Here is a 19,043-nt window from a genome sequence, read left to right as displayed (position 1 = left end):
TTAACTGGAATTTGTCATGTTGGTGGTAGTTGTGGTTTTTATTATTAGGACTTTCCTAATTCATATACATTACTTGTCTTCAGCTTCTGAAAATACTGGTTTATCTTCCTAATCCTTGACTTTATAAAGTCATGAAGGCAACAATTTGCAAGTAGTTTTCTGACTAAACTAAAGCTTGACTGCCTAGACTTCTTAAGTGTTGTAGATACTGATTTTTTTTGTTGATTGCTGTTGTTGAGCATGTATTTCCATCAACTGTTAGAGTTCTTAACCCACTTGATACAGATTACATGTAACGCACATTCCTGAGTACTCAAGTATCCAAGTATCTCAGTACTCAGAAGTCAAAACAAATAATATCAATAATCCTCTTACTTCACTGAAAGGTAGAAATTATTTTCATTAAAATTGCTAAGAAAAGAGTTCTTGTGCAAAATATTTATTGAGGAAAATTAAGGTGAAATTCTTCCTAGATACTTCTTCGAAAGCTTTTAATGTGATGAGAACAGAAGTCTCTTAACTGTGCTGCTAGGTGTGCCTCACCTGACATTACCCCTTTCTTAATGTAACCAAGGGGTTCATAATACCAATCTATTTTACTAAGTATTCCTTTTGTTCTAGTAACTGCATCGTTTGGTTGCAATAACATGAAACAATACTGAAACATGAGGCCCATATTTATGGGCCTGACGATAACCAGTCAGGCAGTACGTGTCCTTGTAAGCCAGGCATGTTACTCCTCGAGAGTCTGTACATGGATGATCTGGGTGGAGGCTGTGGGTCTTGGAAACAATAAGGTTTCTCCTTTGGTTTATTTGCTTGTAAAGCACTGCAGTCCCTTAGCTTGAATTCTGCAAAAGGGGCATACTGTTACTATTATGTGGAGTTTAAAAAAGGCTGTATAACTCTTTCAGAATCTAGGTTTTAATTGCTTATCCTCTGAATTATTTCTGTTTTGCCTACATGCTACTATGCATTACTTTTTTATTCTTGAAGATGTCTGGTCATTTATCTGAGTCGTTCGTTTATTCCCCCTAGGAATGGGAGACTTTTACAGGTGTGATCATTGGAGATACCATAAGAAAATCAGTAAGCTACTTTTTTCTGTGTTTTTTTGAAAAAAGTAACATCTAATTAAATCCAGAGAAGTTAAGATTATGTGCTTTCTACATTGTTTTATTAATTGTATTAATACTTGAAAGGAACAGATAACCTTTGAGGTAGTAATATTATAAACCTATCTGAATATGGCAACTTGTTTTCTATCCATATCTTTTTTGTCTTTGCTGCCTTTTTTTTCTTTTTATTACTGTTAGCATGATTACTATTCATTTTATTCAATTGTGTATTTAAAAAGGTTTTAAACCCTCTTCTATAACTAAAATAAGTGTTTCTTTATCCCTCTTTTCTACAGGGTTATACATGAGTTGTAGTCTTTGCATGGGTTAATGCAATTGTCCACACTTTACTACGTTTGATTAGCTTTTTTCCAGAGCTTCAGTTTCGCATCTGGAGATATACTTACCTACACCTAGTTTACATAAGCTAGAAGCATCTGTTTCTTGCCTGAATAATTATTCTACAGTTATTAAGCGTCTTTCAATTCTACAGAAGCTGTATATTTTCAAAATAACCTTCATTAGAAAATGGTAGAGAAACGGAAAAGCTAGCACTTCCTAGACTTAACCATTATAGACATTCTTTGAACCAGATATTCTCGCAGTTTTGAAAGGGGTGTGAAGAAACTAGAGATTGGTCTTCGCCTCTGCTGCTGCTAATCTCTTTTCTTTTGCTTGGGGTCAGGCTAGCTTATTTCTATCAGTCTTGGCTTCAGTTTTCATTACTCCCAATTACTTTTAACCTTTAATCTTGTTTACATATGAGGACTATGCAGCTAGTTATTAACAGGAATTGTACCATAACTTTCCTTATCATTTTTTTTTTTTTTTTTTTTGCATCTGGTTCTGATGTATACTTTTGGAGATCTGTGGGATCAGGTGACAGGGTACAGTAGTGACTCATATGGTGGCATTGTCCTTTAGTGAATAAAGAGCCTCCTGATGAAAGAGATTCCACTGCAGCTTAGACTATATTGTGGTTCATCCTTAACATTTCCTTCATCGCCAACAACTAAGAAATAGAAACATAAAGCTGTGGCCAAACTTTACTAGTGCAGAGTTGTCCAAAATGATACTTTGCATGGTGAATTACCCCAGAATTGCCCTTTGTGTGAAGAGCCATCCTTTTCATGACTGTGAATAAATGTAATTAAGTTATTTTTTGAAGTCAGTTGATTGGAGTGCATATGCAAATAGTCAGTCATTTGGGTCACTTGTCTTTATACAAAAGAAAACTACTTAGGGTTGAGCAGGACTTACAGATACACTAAATAATTATATTTTCATGCTCAAGCAGTTAAGCAAAACTTGATGTGATCAGTGTATCTCTAAACTGGTAGCTTTTATTTCCTTATGCCATTTATGATTTTAGCAACAGCCCACAGAAAGACTCCTGTTAGGAGCAAAATTTTTTATTAAAAGTGTGTTTTTTGCAGTCTTGCTACTGAATATGGTGTTTCACAAAAAAAAAAAAAAAAAAGTGTAACTTATTTGTCCAATGTAACTTGTCTCAATAAGGATTCACAAAGAAGTGCTCGTGACCAGATTCCTTCTTGGATAGAACAGGAGAGAGCCTGGGCAGTAGCAACTTTGAAGGTATACATCACATAGCAGTTTGAATTTACCTTAAATGTCTTTGCTTTTAGCAAATGTAATTTGGACTTGAGTACTCATGTATGCATTTGTCAAATGGAAGCATTTTGTTATATTAAATTGTTACATCTTACAGAAATTGTGATATATCTCTTTGAACAAAATTCTAAATTGATTTGCTATTTCATTTGTTCTGAAATCTTTTGTGTGCATCTCTACCCAATTTCACAATGAAATATATGAGTGAACATATCATCTTAGATTAGAAAATATTTTAAGCCTACCCAAAATATTATAATTTGTAAAAATAGAAAATTATACAAAGGAAAAATTGCAAAGAATACTTATGTTACAGGTTTCTCTTGTATAATGTCTTTTCAGAAACCACTTTATATTGTATTAAAATCCATAGGTCTTTAATTGGGAAACTAGTTTTGTAGTTACCAAATTTTCATGCAAACATTTAGACGTATTTCACAGTTTGTAATTGCTCAGATCAAGTAATTTCGTATTAAAACAACACAACACCTTCTTGGCTTTGATTCATCCTGCAATGGTCGTTGTTGAAATCCCTTCATCTAAGGACAATTAAATGAAAATATTAGTCCCTGAAATTCTGTTCTAGTATGCAAGGACTTTTGGTGCTAAATCTACAGATGATTATTTTTCAGTTCTGTTCACCAGACTCAAAACAATTACAATAACAGTGTGGCAAGCATGATTGGTGCTCACTGTTTTTTTTTTTAAACCCTAACTAGGTCAATCAATAACATGCACTAATAGAAAAAGAACCTTGTCATGATGAAAGGAAGGAATAAATTTAGGTAGGGCCCAAAGTTTGAAGTTGAGCCTAGAAGTTTAAAAACTGAAATACAGAGCAAATACAGACTTAGCATTCGCAGAAACTAGGTAAACAAATGGTTAATTTTAAGTTCTAACCTTTTGTTTTTGAACTCCAAGATTAAAATTGAATGGAGTTATGTGATATGCACAGTTATTTACAGGTTTAGGATCACAGTCATATTTGTGAATGACTTAAAATATATGATGTCTAAATGACTATTCTTTATTGTTAAATATTCATTATTTGTTCTGTAGACATCTCTCCCAGGTCTCTATCAGACACTTTGCCTTGAAGATGAAGGTCTATGGCATACTTTTTCTCAGAGCTCTGTTTGCGAGCAAGAATTTCCATCTACTATTGTAAAAAGAATTTCTTTATTTCAGCAGGTAATATACCATATTAAATTATTTAAAAATAATTGTGATTTCAGCATTGAATGTAAGTTTTACATCTCAGAAATTTAGGCTTCAGACCTGGATGAATTATAAGCAGTGATAATATCTATGCTGTTTTATAGCTCAAATAGTTTATTTAATCTAAGGATTTATTTCTACAATATATATCTAGTTCTCTCATATCTAAGTCTAATTTTTTTTTGTGTTAGTGTATTGGCTGCAGCTGAGCATACCCTGCAGGGTAACAAGATCTTTGTTAATACACACAGAATTGATTTTATGAATAGGTATTGAAATTATTTCATAGTTGCTTTGTTACTGCAAAATTTCTCAGCTTGTTGAGCATCATTAATTTAGATTGTCATTAAATGCAAACTTAGTCACCTGACTGAAACCCATAAAATGCTGTAGCAGCCACTGCTTATTAGAAAAGTAGTCTTGAAATACTACTCTTCCTTGATTAAAAAACTCACCTAGAATGTTGGAGAGACAGGTTCCTTACTCCCTTGTAGGATCCTTCTTCCCAGGAAGGCAAAAATGTTATCCCTCTTGCGTTTATGAAAGAAAGGGCGTTGCTAATTATTTTCAAAATTAAGTAATTTTCTTACAGTCATTTTTCTATTGAAGAAACTCCATGTAGAATGATTGCCCTTCTCAATCTGAAGAAAGGATGGGGGTACAAGACAACGCATTTTCATGTCGGCTAGCTATTGAAAGCTCTCTGTTTGGTCATTTTTGTGGAGGAAACAGAGAATTTTTAAAATACTGTACACAGAATGTAGGAAGAATCATTTTGCAAAGGTTCTTGTCTGAGCCATGTTTGATTTGATGAAGTGCAAAACAGTTAGTCTTTTGTGTGCAATGTACCGTCATTGAAGTTCTACATACAGGAAAATAAGTCTGGAATGATTGACATAGTATATATCTAGTTCCTTGCATAGGATGCATTAAGAAAGTTTGTCATGATGAAGTCTACTGAAACAACCTAGTACAGATTTATGTGCAACTTATAAGTTATTTTCTTCCAAACTGTATGTTGAACACTCAGCATAGTTTCAAGCTTAAAAAGTAGTGCTTTCCTAAAAATTTAACAAAATGTATGTTTTCCTTCAAAACCAACAAGAGGTATTCCAAATTTTGAAACTGGAATATGATGGCTGGGTCAGAATTGTGGTTTTGTGTACAAGTCTGTGGATAAGTAAAGGGGTGGGAGAAGGGGTGGTGATTTTAACAAATCATTTCCACTGAAGTGTTGCCTGTACTGATGGAAGTTGCTGAAAAAGAGGTAGCTAGTGGGGAAACTGCTAATTTAATTTTATCCAAATTGTTTAGGTGTTCGTGTTTTGTAGTCTTTTGAAGAACATAAGAAAAACATTGAACCCATTTGTTCTTTTTGAACCCAATGTTCTTTTGAAGAACTTTGAACCTCCCTTTGGCAGGGGGTTGGACGCGAGGTCCCTTGATGTTCCAACCCCTACAATTCTGTGATTCTGTGATAAGCATCTGCCTAAGTAGGAGGTTTGCAAGTCTGAGTATCTCAGTAAGTTAAAAGAAATATAAAGCTCTAAAGCTGCTCTTAAACAAAAGAAATTATTTCAAAATTAATTATTTTACTCTATTACAGCACTAAAATCAGAAACATTGATGTTCCATTTAAGGATTTACTTTGTAAATATATGTATAAAATTATAGTTTAGAAGAGCTGTATAAAGTCAAGTTGTCAAGTTTGGTTTTTGTTGTTCCTGCTACCCACATGGTGTATACCTTTATTCTAAAACATGATATAAAAAGTTCCAGCTTACAAATAGGCATTTGATGTAGAACTATCCTCCAGTTCCATTCAGAAGACAAACTGCTTACAAAGGATGTTTGTATTAGGTTATATTGGAAAGGAATGATTGGATAGCTATACATGTATATAGAAAGAGAAAATAACTTAGTTCTAGAGTGAAGTTAAAGTTTTCTTTGAAGAGTCTTGCTTTTTTAGTTGTTACAGTGTATTTTTATAAAAAAATTTCTCCTGAATATATTTTATTTTAAGGTACTTGTGGTCCAGGCTGTTAGACCAGATAGACTACAGAGTGCTATGGCTCTTTTTGCATGTAAAACCCTAGGTAAGTTCATTTTTCACCAGGGTGCCTCCACGCAGCAATTAAATACTGTGGTTATTTTGGTCATACATTTTATTTTATAGTTCTTACAGAAGTTTTATAATTTAAAAATAGGTTGTAAATGGAATTTCTGTTTCTGTTTTTGTAAAGTGTTGTTGCAAAGTACTTGTAAAATTGTTTTTTGCTGCATTGTGATTTTAAGAATCTGTGAGATGAATTTATTTTTGAACACTAAGCTAAAGCATAGTGTTCTAAATGTTGTGTCCAACTTTCTAAAACCCAAACTTTTTAATGGAAGAATACTTAGGCAATTTATTTTCATAAGTGGTGCATCTCAAAAGTGCTACAACATATTCGGCTAAGCAGTTACTCATTTACAAGGCACCTCTTTTAAATTATCACCATTTCCATAAATGTGGAATACATTAATATTACGTAATAACATAAGCTGCAGGTGTGCAGATTCCAGTCCATTGCCCAATCATGGCTTTTTATGCTATTCCTCTGTTAATGCAAGGCCAAGTTTTAGTCTCCAGTTAAATAAAATTATGTAAGATATCAAAACTTATCAATGAAGCTTTTCAGGAATCTGGGTGCATCTGCTTGCACTGCTAAAAATAGTAGCACTGCCATTAACTTCTGGTTTGTTTTGGCTGTATTATATTCTGTGCATCTGTTTATAGAAGCTAAGCAGTTTTAGGAATAAGAACTTAAGGATGATTGAACAAATGAAGAAGAGTGGTTGGTCTAGCATGTTACCATCTTTGGCAATGACAAAAGATAAATGCCAAGGAAAGAGTATAAGAACATCACACACCAGTAGTGAAACCTTTTGCAGTGACCATTGTTTTCTGAAAATGCATCCATATTTCTAAACTCTTAAAGAACAACTTTAGCAACATCAGGATGTTTTGGAGCAATTTTTTTTTTTCCCTTGCAAGTAATGTAATTCCTCAATTTAAAGCTTGTATATGTGCTTGTATTTTGAAAGTTTCGGATTGTCCTCACTCAGATCCTGATAATTGAATTATTTGAGTATGTACACATGTATATTACTGTTTAACCATACTAAAGTAATAGATTATTAATGGAATTTTAGAACCAAAATTTTGGCCTGTGGATTCGTGGCATGCCAGGATCTATAATAATAATACCTAATTATGTGTCATACTGCAGTTTAATTTTTTGATAGTCAATTAATATTCTCATTTGTATACCAAAAGGGTCTTTTTTTATGAATTGTAAATCAAGTAAAAAACAAAGCAGAAACAGTACAAGTCTTAGAGCTTCGAAGAAATCTGACTTAATTCCAGCAATTTGCTAGCTGATTTTATTTGAATAGTAGAAAAAGTCTTTTGAAGAGCACTCCATCCTGTGTAGTCACTTTATATTCATAATATTTCTGATTACAGGAATAAAAGAATTATCTCCTTCACCTCTGAATCTGAAACGTCTGTATAAAGAGACTCTAGAAATTGAGCCCATATTGATTATTATTTCTCCTGGTGCTGATCCTTCTCAAGAGCTGCAAGAACTTGCCAGTGTTGAAAGAGATACTGAATGCTACCACCAGGTCAGACTTAGATGAGAATAAACGGGAGAAATGATTAAAAAACACAATGTGTAATGTAAAATTTTACAGTAGTAATATCTGTTTTACATTCCCTCCCCAATTTATTATGTAAAATCATAGTTTGATGTCTGTGTGTTTGTTATTTCTGCCTTCTGAATCCATTGGCCAAATAGGGTAGAGAAAAGAAATGCCGTCAGAGATACTCAGAGAAACAGAATCCACATCAGAGGCATTTCTCTGGCTTGGAGAAGGGAAACGTGAGAAGGTAGATGGAAGAGAACAAAAGAGAATCTTTAGTGTGGAATAATCGAACCATGAAACAAAATCCACTCAAAACAAGACTTCATAATTTCCTTATAGAACCTATGTATTTTTTCTTCGACAGAAAACATACATGTAAATAAGACGTCAAGTATTTGTGAATATCTTGGTATTTTGTGAAATTCTGGAAAATATTTTGAGGAACTTTGGAAGTAAATGTTAACCAATTAAATTGATGGGAGTTCCTGAACAGAACTCTTACATTTCATGTCTGTTGAAAAACATGTTTAAGGTTGACCATCCAGGAAACAATTTCTAAGAGGAAGCCTTATAGTACTGGCCTGTACTTAACGAGATCTTCCTCCATCTTATCCCTCATGAAGACTGACGTAACATTTGCTTTTTTATCAGGAAACACCCAAATCAACATGACCTTTAGAAGATGATACCAAGTAGTCTTGCAATGACATTAGCTGGCCCCCCAGCACTTTTTGATGCATCTCATCTTTTCCTGAGGACCTGTGTATTTCTAAGTGTGTAGAGTGACTCCTAAATCTCTGTCTCTACTGTGGGCAGTGCTTCACTCTGCTAGTAAGCTTGGGAAACCTGAGAGGCCTGGGAACAGGACCTACCTGTGAAAACTCAGGCTAAAAAGCCATTGAGTATCTCAACCTTTTCCGTGTGCCTTGTCACTAAGTGTCATGCCGGCTGAGCAATGGGCTCACAATGCTCCTTAGCTTTCCTTAGCTGAAAGGAACTGAACAAAACTCAACAAGAAGGACGAGCAAAGTCCTGGCCTCGACAGTAAGAACCCTTTGCAGTGATATTGGCAGTGACCTGAATGGTTGGAGAGCCACTCTACTTAAAAAGATCTGGAGGGTTTTTGTAGGCAGGAGGCCGGACATAAGCCAGCACTGTGCCTTGGCAGCAGAAAATCTTTGTGGTGACCTAATTACAGTCTTTCAATACTTGCAAAGGAGGTCACTGAGAAAATGCATTCAGACTTTCTGCAGTAAGGCATGATGGGAAGGCAAGGAGCATTGAGCATAAATTGTAACGACTGGTTCTGACTTCATGTAAGGAGAAATGTTTTCAGTCAGGAAAAAATGACAGTCAGATTGTCTGGTTCAGCCCTTGGAATTTTCCTTAAGCCTTAAGGCCGGTCCTGGTCTTATCACTCATTGCTGATCCTGCTTTGAGCAGGAGGTTGGACCTTCCAAGATCCATTCCAACTTGAATGTATACCTGTCAATAAAACATTCTTTCCTTCTTTCATTTGAAATACTCGTGGGAGGGGAGTTACCTAGCTGATCACTGGTTAGTATAGAAATAGGAAGTTTAATGTTGCTTTTAGATACTTGTAATTGTTCTTTTCCTGGAAAGTGCATAGATGAAAAATACGTTTTTACCGTCAAATAGTAAAGATTTACATCTTACTGCCATTGGGTCTAGTTTTGTGAGTGTTTAAGAATGCATGTTTCTTACTTTGCCACACAAGTCTTTGTGTTTATGTCTAAATGTCCTTTACATATTCAACATGTAAAATGTAACATGGTACAGTATTTGATTAAGGAGGGGTACTCAAAGGGGTACTCATCTGAAAGTTTTCCTATTAATGAGAATATTTTGGTGGTGGTATTTTTTTCCTGTACTTTCTCATGCATTTTGAATAGAATGTATAGTATCTGATTTTTATTTTTATTTTTTATTTATTTATTTTTTTCTCTCTGGAATAATGTCTCTTATGGTATAAAGAACAGACACCTAAATTTGTGTGGTACACAAATCTGGTGACTTTATTCTTTCAGTTATCTTCTTTTATCTATTTAAAGTGATTTCAAGATACTCAGTTTTGTGTAGGCAGAGTACATGCCTGTATCAACATGTAAAGCTAAAGCCACAAACTTCTTTGATTCAGTGGAGTTATTTGATAAAAAGATGTAATGGATTTATTGTTAAGATATTTGGTAAAGTTATATTAATCATAACGGTTCTATTTTGTTATAGCAGTAATGCCAATTCAAGATTTTTCATATCACTTAAAGCCACTTTCTTTTCAACCTGTTTCATTCAGGGTTTTTTGTTATGTACAGCTTCCAGTTAAATTCTAGGGGAGAATTAAGGTGAACAGGTGAACATACTATTAGTCCAACATTAATTGTTGCAGTAATTGTGCTGCAAAACAAATCTTTTTATTATTTCCAGTTTTCACTGATTTCTCTTAAAATTCAGTTTTGAATCTTTGTCTTTCCATTTGATTTCCAAATGTATTCTAGCAGCAATATGGTGCTATAAAAAATATGAAGAAAAGACTTCTTGCTAAGTTATTCATATCTCCCAGCTGGAAAGAGAAAAACCTTAGTTTTTCAGTCATGTCAATATGAAATTGATAGTTTCTCTTCAAAGGAAGTACTCCTAACTTAAAGTCAAAAGGAAATTTGTTCCCATTTATCTTTCATTTTTATCATATCAGCAGTTCTACAGTAATATAGTTCAGTCACTGATATTTAAATTACTTCTGAGTTCCCAGGGAACGCCATCACTGTCACTGAGTGATGTATGTATTTTTCCGTAAAACGGTTAGGTAATGTTGTTTCTTAAGAAGCTCTGGTTAGATATGCTGCAAAGAAAAAACTACACTTTCATCAATCTTTTCCCTACTTTAGTACCCTATTAACATTAGAGAAAATTTTGGTTATGGTTAAATCATTTTTTTAATTTTTATTTTTTTTTTTACATATACAGTATATATACATACACATACTTGGAAAAACTGTTTTGTATTTAGCTGTGAAATGAGTCATGATAAATTCCCGATACAATTTTTTTTTTTTTTTCTGTTTCAGATTGCAATGGGCCAAGGTCAAGCTGACCTAGCTATTCACACTTTAAAAGAATGTGCACGCAATGGAGAATGGCTGTGTTTAAAGAACCTGCATCTTGTTATACCTTGGCTTCCTGTATTGGAAAAGGTAATTGTGGCTAGACAAGAATGTTTTGGAAACAAGACAAAATTAGGAGGCAATTTTGAAACAATCATGCATTTCCATGGTGATGCTTAGAATTCCAGCAATTGAAAAATAAACCTTTGCAGGTTTCTCAGTCATGAATAAGGTGAAATGCTTCATATCTAAGCAACTGCTTTTTTTGTGTGATTGCTTTAATCTTCATACAACATAGAGTATTTCTGCCACAGTGAGTGTAAAAATGCTTCTGTTAGGATTTCTGATACTTTACAGGATGCAGCCTGTGTTTGCTGAATGATGAATCCTTGTATACTTGATTATTTTTTTCTTTATATAGTAAAATTTATAAATTTATACATATATTTACGCTTCAGTTCTAGAGCTATCTTATTAGTTCTTTTCTTGTTATTTTTAAATATAGCTTGTTTCTCAGTCACTAAGAGGTGTTTGCAAATTTGAAATTAAACTATTTTTTTTTATAAAAACGCACTTACTGACTCAAAAGTGCATTGACTTGCTAGCTTTACCTATATGTCTAAAATCCAAAGAGATAGAACAAAAAAAGAGGTTTCTTATCAACAATTACTACAATCTTACTTGTCCTATTTCTAACAGTTGTTCATAAAGTGTACTCCATGCACATCAGCTACAAGTCTCTTTGTGTCCAGTGAGAACCATGTAATGTGCAAGTACCTTTAACATTCTTATAATCCATTATGAAAAAATGGACAGGCAAAGCAAGATAATGTTGATGTGTGTTAATCTAATTTGAATATGGTAATGAATTGCAAGGAAGTGTTTGTAAGCCTCTTACTAATTATAAGAGTAAAATTTTAAATCTTATAACTACATATGGTTATAAATCAAAAATTATTCCTTCCACAAGAACAAAATTCTGAAGGTGTTAAAGTTTCTGCTGAACTTAATATAGACTGAGATTCATTGAGGTTTGACTCAGCACAGCCACTTTTCTGTTCTGCATGCCGTTAACAAAGTGAGGCTATCTTATTCATATATTTGAACATTTTAAGAGAGATCTGCCTATTTGTAATTCATTTCCATCCAAGTACTTAAATTTAGTTCTCACAGCCTTTCCCTTGGAGCAGATGAAATATATCTTCTAACACACTGGTCAATGTGAGCTTTATCAATATGAAGGTTAAAGTCTCACTGCTAACAGCTGACCGCCCTCAGCTGTCTTCTAGCTAAACACGGTATACCAGAGGATATATGCAGCTGACAATTTCACTTAAACCAGCGTATAAATCTCTCCCCCCCCGCCTCCCCCCTCCCCCCCCCCTTTTTCTTAAATGCTTTCTTTCCTGCTTCCAAGGCTGTGGATCATTTTCATATCTTAGTTTGTCTCCCATAACATCCTCATAGTCAAGATGATGAAAATACAGTTGTACCACAGCAAGGTAGATTGAAAAGTAGCTGAACTATGGGGCTCAAGGGGCTTTCTGTCAGCAGCACACAGTTCAGCTGGAGGCCAGTCACCAATGGTGCCCTCCTGAGATGGATAGTGCAGCCAACATTGTTTAACATCTTCATTAATTACATTAATAATAGGACAGAGAGCATCCTCAGTAAGCACAGGTAATACAAAACTGGGAGGAGGCATTGAGAAGGACCTTGATAGGCTGGAGAAGCAGGCTGACAGGAACATCATGAATTTAGCAAAGAGAAGTGAGTCAAGTGCTTCTACTGGGGCATAAAAATCCTAAACCACCTGGACAGCTGGAGGGGGGAGTCCTGGCAGGTAGGAATCTGACTATGAGCCAACAGTTGCAATTGTAGCAAAGAAGGCCAACAGCCTCTGGTGCTGCCTAGCACAACAGAAACAGTGGACATACTGGAGTGAGTCTTGCAAAGGGCCCTGAAGGCAATGAAGGGACTAGAGTGTACCTAGAGGTATTTAAGAGATGTGGATGCAGCACTAGAGGACATGATTTAGTGATGGGACTAAGTAGTTTGGGACTAAGTAGTTGAGGTTGAGGTTGATGGTTGATGGTTGAACTTGATGATCTTGAAGGTCTTCTCCAACCTAGATGATTCTATGATTGCATTATAAATGTGTCATCTGAGGAGAGGTTACAAGCTATGGGACTGTTTAGGCAGGAGAAGAGAGGTTTGGGGGAATCTTATCAGTGTGTGTATCAGAGAGACATTGAAGGAGACAGACAGACTTCTCACTGGTGTTCCATGACAGGACAAGAGGCAATGGGCACAAACTGAAATACAGAAGTAGTACAGGAATTTCTGTTTAAACATGAGATATTTTTTTAATTTTTTTTTTTTTTTATTGTGAGGATAGTGAAACACTGAAACGGGTCACCCAGAGATGTGGAGGTGTCTTTGGAGATATTGGAAACCTGACTGGACACAGTTCTGGGCAACCTGTTGTAGGTGACCCTGCTTTGAGCAGCGTTTGGGCTAGACAATCTCCAGAGGTTCCTTTTGACATTCAGTATACCAGATAGAGGTGTTTTTGTTTTGCCTAAAGAGAAGAATGATTAATGGGTTAAGAGAATATTCTTTGCTAAAACTACTGAATACAAAACAGTTATGTCCTAGAGATTACCAAAATGAAGGGATTTTAAGCAAATCTGCTAGTGTTTATTGAGATATGAATCTCCTAAGGCACACGCACAGAACTGTTGCCTTTGTTCTCAAGGCATTCGTCAAGCAACTTTGCTGGCTTCATACATAACGCATCTGTGATTCGCAGTTTTCTGTGAATCATAATACATGAAGTATGCATATAACATAAACACTTAAACAACAACCAAAATTAATATAGGTGGAGAGTTACTGAAATTAATTGAGATCTGTGGTTGATACGCAACCGACAGTCCAAGCCTTCTTTTGAGACCTAGCGTTTTGGTGTTCTTTACTGAAGAGAAGTAAAGAACTGATATATATATTTTATGCTCTGAATTTAGAATCTAGGATGGAGTTGCAAATATTTTGACACAGCTAGGATGAACTTTGAACTTGAGAATAGCAAGCACATAAATTATGTGGAGACACACCTTGAACTGTAGTCTTTTAAGTAACCTTTACTTATAAAAAACAAATAAGTAATTTTTAGACAAGCATAACTTTTTAATTCAAAATATCATTTTGTAAATGCTTTTCTGTGTATTAAAAGAAAAACAAAGTACAAAACCTACCTCAATATATAATGTTATCTTTGACAGGAACTGAATACATTACAGCCTCAACCAAATTTTCGCCTTTGGCTTACTACTGAAGTTCATCCAGAATTTACTCCAGTTTTGCTTCAATCAAGTCTGAAAATAACCTATGAAGTAAGATCTGTTTGGAAAGCTTGTATTGGATGTTTAAAAAGAATAAATTTTAATGCATAGTAAGCTATATATTCAGATAGACTGAAGTTTGGATAATGTGGTCTATTTACAAACCAAAAAGAAAAAAACATCTTTATAAACAAGAAAATGTGATTTAAATCTCTAAAAACACTACCTAATATTAAGTCAGAAGACCAACATTTTATCATATTTATCTACCATATGCTAGCTAGCAGAGAGCTGTGATGGCATAAGGCTCTGGTCACAAAAATAGTAATTGGTAGTTGAGTTTGTAAAACAGAAGAAAGATTCCTGTGCATGGGAAAAAAAAGAATTAATATTTAAATTTACATATTTTGGTACATTACTATTCCTTCTACTAAGTTGTTTTACTGTAGTTCAGTCCTCCTAACAATTGGTTCTGGTTATAATTTAGTTGAGTATGCTTACATTATTTTCAGTATAAGATTCTGTTGTTAGGTGATTTATTATAGGCAGTTGTTTATCTTGAATTTTGTTTGATTAAGTACTACTTGTCATATCATTAAGTTATAATTTATAACTTGGAGTTTAAGAAAATAAAACATAAAAGCATAATTTTTTTATTAGAACAAAGTGTTTTTATCTCCTTTGCAGGCACCTCCAGGCCTTAAAAAGAACCTCTTGCGAACCTATGAATCTTGGACACCAGAGCAAATTAACAGAAAGGGAAATTTGTCTCGAGCCCATTCTCTCTTTTGTTTAGCATGGTTTCATGCTGTGTGCCAAGAAAGAAGAAATTACATTCCTCAGGTAATATTTTTTTTTGATGGCTTTTTAAAAATTTACCCCATTTACTGCTTTTTATATCGAGAAGTGTTTTTCATCTTGTATATGTTGGATCATGCTCAGAGATGAGAAAAACTTGGATACTTCTGGTGCCTGCTTTTATTATTGTCTTTGAATTAATTTCAGAATAACATCTTAGTAGCCTAAATTCCTGTTCCTCTGAAAATTGCCACTGTCTGCATGGAACTATTGTGTGATTTGTATACTAATGGATGCTGAGGAGTGAGGTCACATTGGAAATATCCTGTGAATCTTTTTTGCTTGGAATAGAAAAAATATTTGGAAACAAACAAATGAATGAAAGTCATAAGAAAAGAGACACTTCAGTGGAAAGGAGGATGCAATGTTTTCTACTCTTTATGCACACAAATCCTATTCAGAGCAAAGGAAGAACAAGGGAATTTGCTTAGATTTTTTTTTTAAACAAACATTTTTTTTTTGTTCACACTTAAGCTAAACAGGGGAAAAAAAAAAAAGAACAAATATACCCAGCAAACTATTCTATGTCTTGTTTATTTTATTTAGACTAGTGATGAAAGTAATCTGTCATTCAAAAGACTCAGTCTGACAGAGCCTGGAATGTTTAAGAGTTTGGGCTTTTTTGTTTGTTTTAACTTTATGAATTATAGAGCTGTCTGCCTCTTGCAGGAACAGGCTTTGAACATAGTGTTTAAAGAAGAATAGATGAAAATACTTAAAGTAGTGATCTGTTATATGATCTCGTTGTCTTTGTTCAAATTAATGTTAATTTACCACAAGCTTTCCAATTGACACAAGATAGGGTTAGTTCTCTTTCCATAATGTATAACTATGTTTGCTTCATTCAGACTTAGTGATGATTTTATCATTTATTTTATTTTATTTTTTCCCCCTAAGATTACCAGTTTGTTTTGGGTTCATATACAGATCTGTCAAATCAAATGTGATAAAAATATTGAGAGACTGCAGCATCTTGGCAGTTTATGACCTTTAGGGTGATTGGCTGATAGCTAAACTGTGATGTGTGGTGCAGCTGAAGTCTTGACCTGAGACTGAATTCATCTCACTGCATATGTGCGTGTTACCTGATGTATTAGAACCTTTCTCATCATAAGTCATACACACCTGTTCCTAAGATCAATATGCAAAAGTACAACCATAAGAAGGTACAGCAACAGGAGATGCCTTTGAGATCTGGACTTCCTAAGTTCTTTGTTATATACCAATATTTATGTGTAGTTATCCATTCACATTGCAAGACTTTTGTCAGAATTACACTGTACACGGTAATGCTATATAAAGAATAATGCCACCAAGAACCAAAAGAAGTATGAACTGACAGTGATCAAAATATGCATGCAGTGGTCAGCATTCTTGCTGTAATAGTAGCAGTAATTGTTTTTGTCCTTACAATATTTTCTGTCAGTAGAGAAGTGATGTGAAATATGGAGTAAGATGATTAAAGTATAATATAGACTGTATTTGAGGAATCAGACCTCTTTATTGAAATCTAAATGAAACTGAAATAAAAAGAAGTCTTCAGAAATAAAATAAAGACATAATTCAGTGAGTGACCTAGATAAAGCTGTCAGCAGGTTTGAACTGCATTAAGTACTGTTAGGAAAGAAAAGAATCCTAAGTTTACCTTCCTTATTCTTCATGGATTCTAGTAAAATTAAATGAAATAGTAGCATTATCTTATTTTCTTTTTTCTTTTTTCTTTTTTTTTTTAAATAACTTAATGTTCTAAAGATGCACTTTATAAGACCTAGGTTCTCTCCTTTTTTCACTTAGCACTAAGCATTATACAGTATTCAGAAGCCATATCATGTCTGCATTTTACTTTATGATCATCATTGTGTGACTAACTGATTCTTAATATTTCTTTTTAAATGGCAGGGTTGGACAAAGTTTTATGAATTTTCTTTATCTGATCTCCGTGCTGGTTTTGACATTATTGATGGACTCTTTGAGGGTGAGTCACTTATTAAGGAAAGTTTTCTCACCTTTCTAGCCTAACCTTTCTGAATGTCTCTCATTTAGAGTTCTTTATAATGTGAAAATTTTTCACAGTAATTTTTATAGATTGGCTTCTTTGTACGATTGTTTTGTTTGGAGTGGTGTTTTTCTGCTTAAAGGCTGTTTTGGAAGTATTTAAATTTTGCATTTGAATCTTCACTGGAACACTTGTGGACCATTTCAAAAATATAAACACCCAGAACTATTCACTAAATTTCCCAAGTCCAAAGGAATAAGTAGGAAATGCATAGATGAAGTCATCTGTCTCCATCCCTTCCCAGTATGAGCTCCTCCATACATTGAATGAGTGTAAATTGAGTGAGCATGAACTCCTTTGTAATGAAATTCATTCTTTAATGGAACCCAAGTCATTTATCTGTTAAGTAGCTTAGTAATTCTTCATTATAGTTAATGATTAATATTTAGTTTTTATATAATTTCAAAAAAAATAGTTAGGAACTGATATTTAGAGAAAGTTTACAATCTTTGACTTAAATGAGATTTATGGATGATTAGTAATTCTGGAATTGGACCTTAGCTACACAGACTTGAAATGTACAATGCTATAAAAAGCTTGAATCATTAACTATCAATGATAATCATTAATCTAATCATTAACTATTGCTGAGAAGATATGGTTTCCTATAAAGGAATGATCAAAGTGCTTGTAGTAGTACACCAGTCACCACCACCACCACAAGAACAAAAAAAAAAACACAACACCAAAAAACACTTAAAATAATAATTATTTTTTTTTTCTGGAGATTTTGAGAAGTACCTTTCTGATCAAGCTTTCATATTAGAAAGCTATAGTGTATAGATGTAGTTATTTTTCCTTCTTTTTATCACAGTTGTCCAAAATAAGTTATTCTGAAGTTGGGAGATACAGCTATGCCTGAAAAATGTAATTGCAACAGAAGTTTGACCAGAAAATTAATTACAACATGGTTAGTTTTATGTACTATGTGGTATGATTTATAATGATATAAAAAGTACCTAACCTGAACCTTTTTTGTTTGAAAGATGACATCTCCAACAATGCGATCTATTTAACACATGATCTGGGTTTGGTTCAATGAGCTTATTTTATGAGATCAATGTGTAGAAATTTTGAAGAAAATATATTATTTACAGCAAAGGAGCACATAATTAAAACTTGAATAGCATAATCTCTGAAATGAATAAATCAATTTTTTTATTGTGTATTTTATTGTGTATTGTTTATCATTTATTGTGTTGCGCATTATAAGAAAAAACACTGCAAGAATTATGTAATATTTCTAGTATGTTTTGAAACATAGCAAATGTTATATCAATTACAAATATTGACAAACTTATTGAAGCTTCTGCAACTTTTATTATTTGGCAATGGAGATGAAGAACAATTAGAAATGAAATGTTACATGTTTTTGTAGTTTTTTTTCACTGAATAACTACAATGTCAGAAAGAAGTATTTATAAGGCCATTCTAATTGATACCAAACTAATATTGATATATTTATAGGTTCCAAAGATTTTCAGTGGGAATTTGTGCACGGTTTGTTTGAAAATGCAATTTATGGAGGCCGTGTAGACAATTACTTTGATATGAGAGTTCTTCGGTCCTACTTGGAGCAGCTTTTCAATTCAAGAGTCATTGGCAGTTTAAATGCTAGAGGCAAGAAGATTAGTTTCCTACATTCAATCTCTTTACCAAATTCCTGCAGTATTTTGGTATGTATACATCTTCTGTTATCTTATATATGCATTGAAGTAAGTTGTTTTCAAGAACCATTGTATTTGCAAAGAAGGACAGACATATGATATATATGATATATTCTCCAGTTATTTGAGATTCTTTTGCACATATCAGTAGTTCCTAAGTTGTCAGGACTATTCTGCTAGTCTATTCAATCAGACTTTTTTATGATACCTGATTGGACTGTGGTGCAAAGCAGCATAGCTATGGAGAACTAAATAAAAGAAATTGGGTCATCTTATGACAAAGAAGGACCTCAGTAAATTTATTATATAAATTTATATAACTTTTTATATAGCTTGTACGG

At 33.8% G+C, this 19,043-nt stretch overlaps 1 protein-coding gene across 5 annotated transcripts in view; it reads left to right on the top strand.

Annotated features, from left to right (window-relative positions):
- Positions 1 to 19,043, top strand: part of DYNC2H1 (dynein cytoplasmic 2 heavy chain 1) — a 164,647-nt gene that overhangs the window by 79,038 nt on the left and 66,566 nt on the right. For all 5 annotated transcript variants that reach the window (XR_011806518.1, XM_038175934.2, XM_038175931.2 and 2 more), the window contains exons 72-81: positions 1,039 to 1,089; positions 2,637 to 2,714; positions 3,810 to 3,941; positions 5,992 to 6,064; positions 7,474 to 7,634; positions 10,742 to 10,867; positions 14,062 to 14,172; positions 14,809 to 14,964; positions 16,879 to 16,954; positions 18,503 to 18,711. Coding sequence is in view for 4 of the 5 variants with exons in the window: in XM_038175934.2 (XP_038031862.1) it covers positions 1,039 to 1,089; positions 2,637 to 2,714; positions 3,810 to 3,941; positions 5,992 to 6,064; positions 7,474 to 7,634; positions 10,742 to 10,867; positions 14,062 to 14,172; positions 14,809 to 14,964; positions 16,879 to 16,954; positions 18,503 to 18,711 (1,173 nt within the window). In the remaining variant the exon portion in view is untranslated. The remainder of the gene's footprint in view (positions 1 to 1,038; positions 1,090 to 2,636; positions 2,715 to 3,809; positions 3,942 to 5,991; positions 6,065 to 7,473; positions 7,635 to 10,741; positions 10,868 to 14,061; positions 14,173 to 14,808; positions 14,965 to 16,878; positions 16,955 to 18,502; positions 18,712 to 19,043) is intronic.

The sequence above is a fragment of the Anas platyrhynchos genome, chromosome 1, assembly GCF_047663525.1.
Source record: "Anas platyrhynchos isolate ZD024472 breed Pekin duck chromosome 1, IASCAAS_PekinDuck_T2T, whole genome shotgun sequence".
In the NCBI taxonomy this organism is placed as follows: Eukaryota; Metazoa; Chordata; class Aves; order Anseriformes; family Anatidae; genus Anas; species Anas platyrhynchos.
This window is presented reverse-complemented; position numbering and strand designations above follow the sequence as displayed.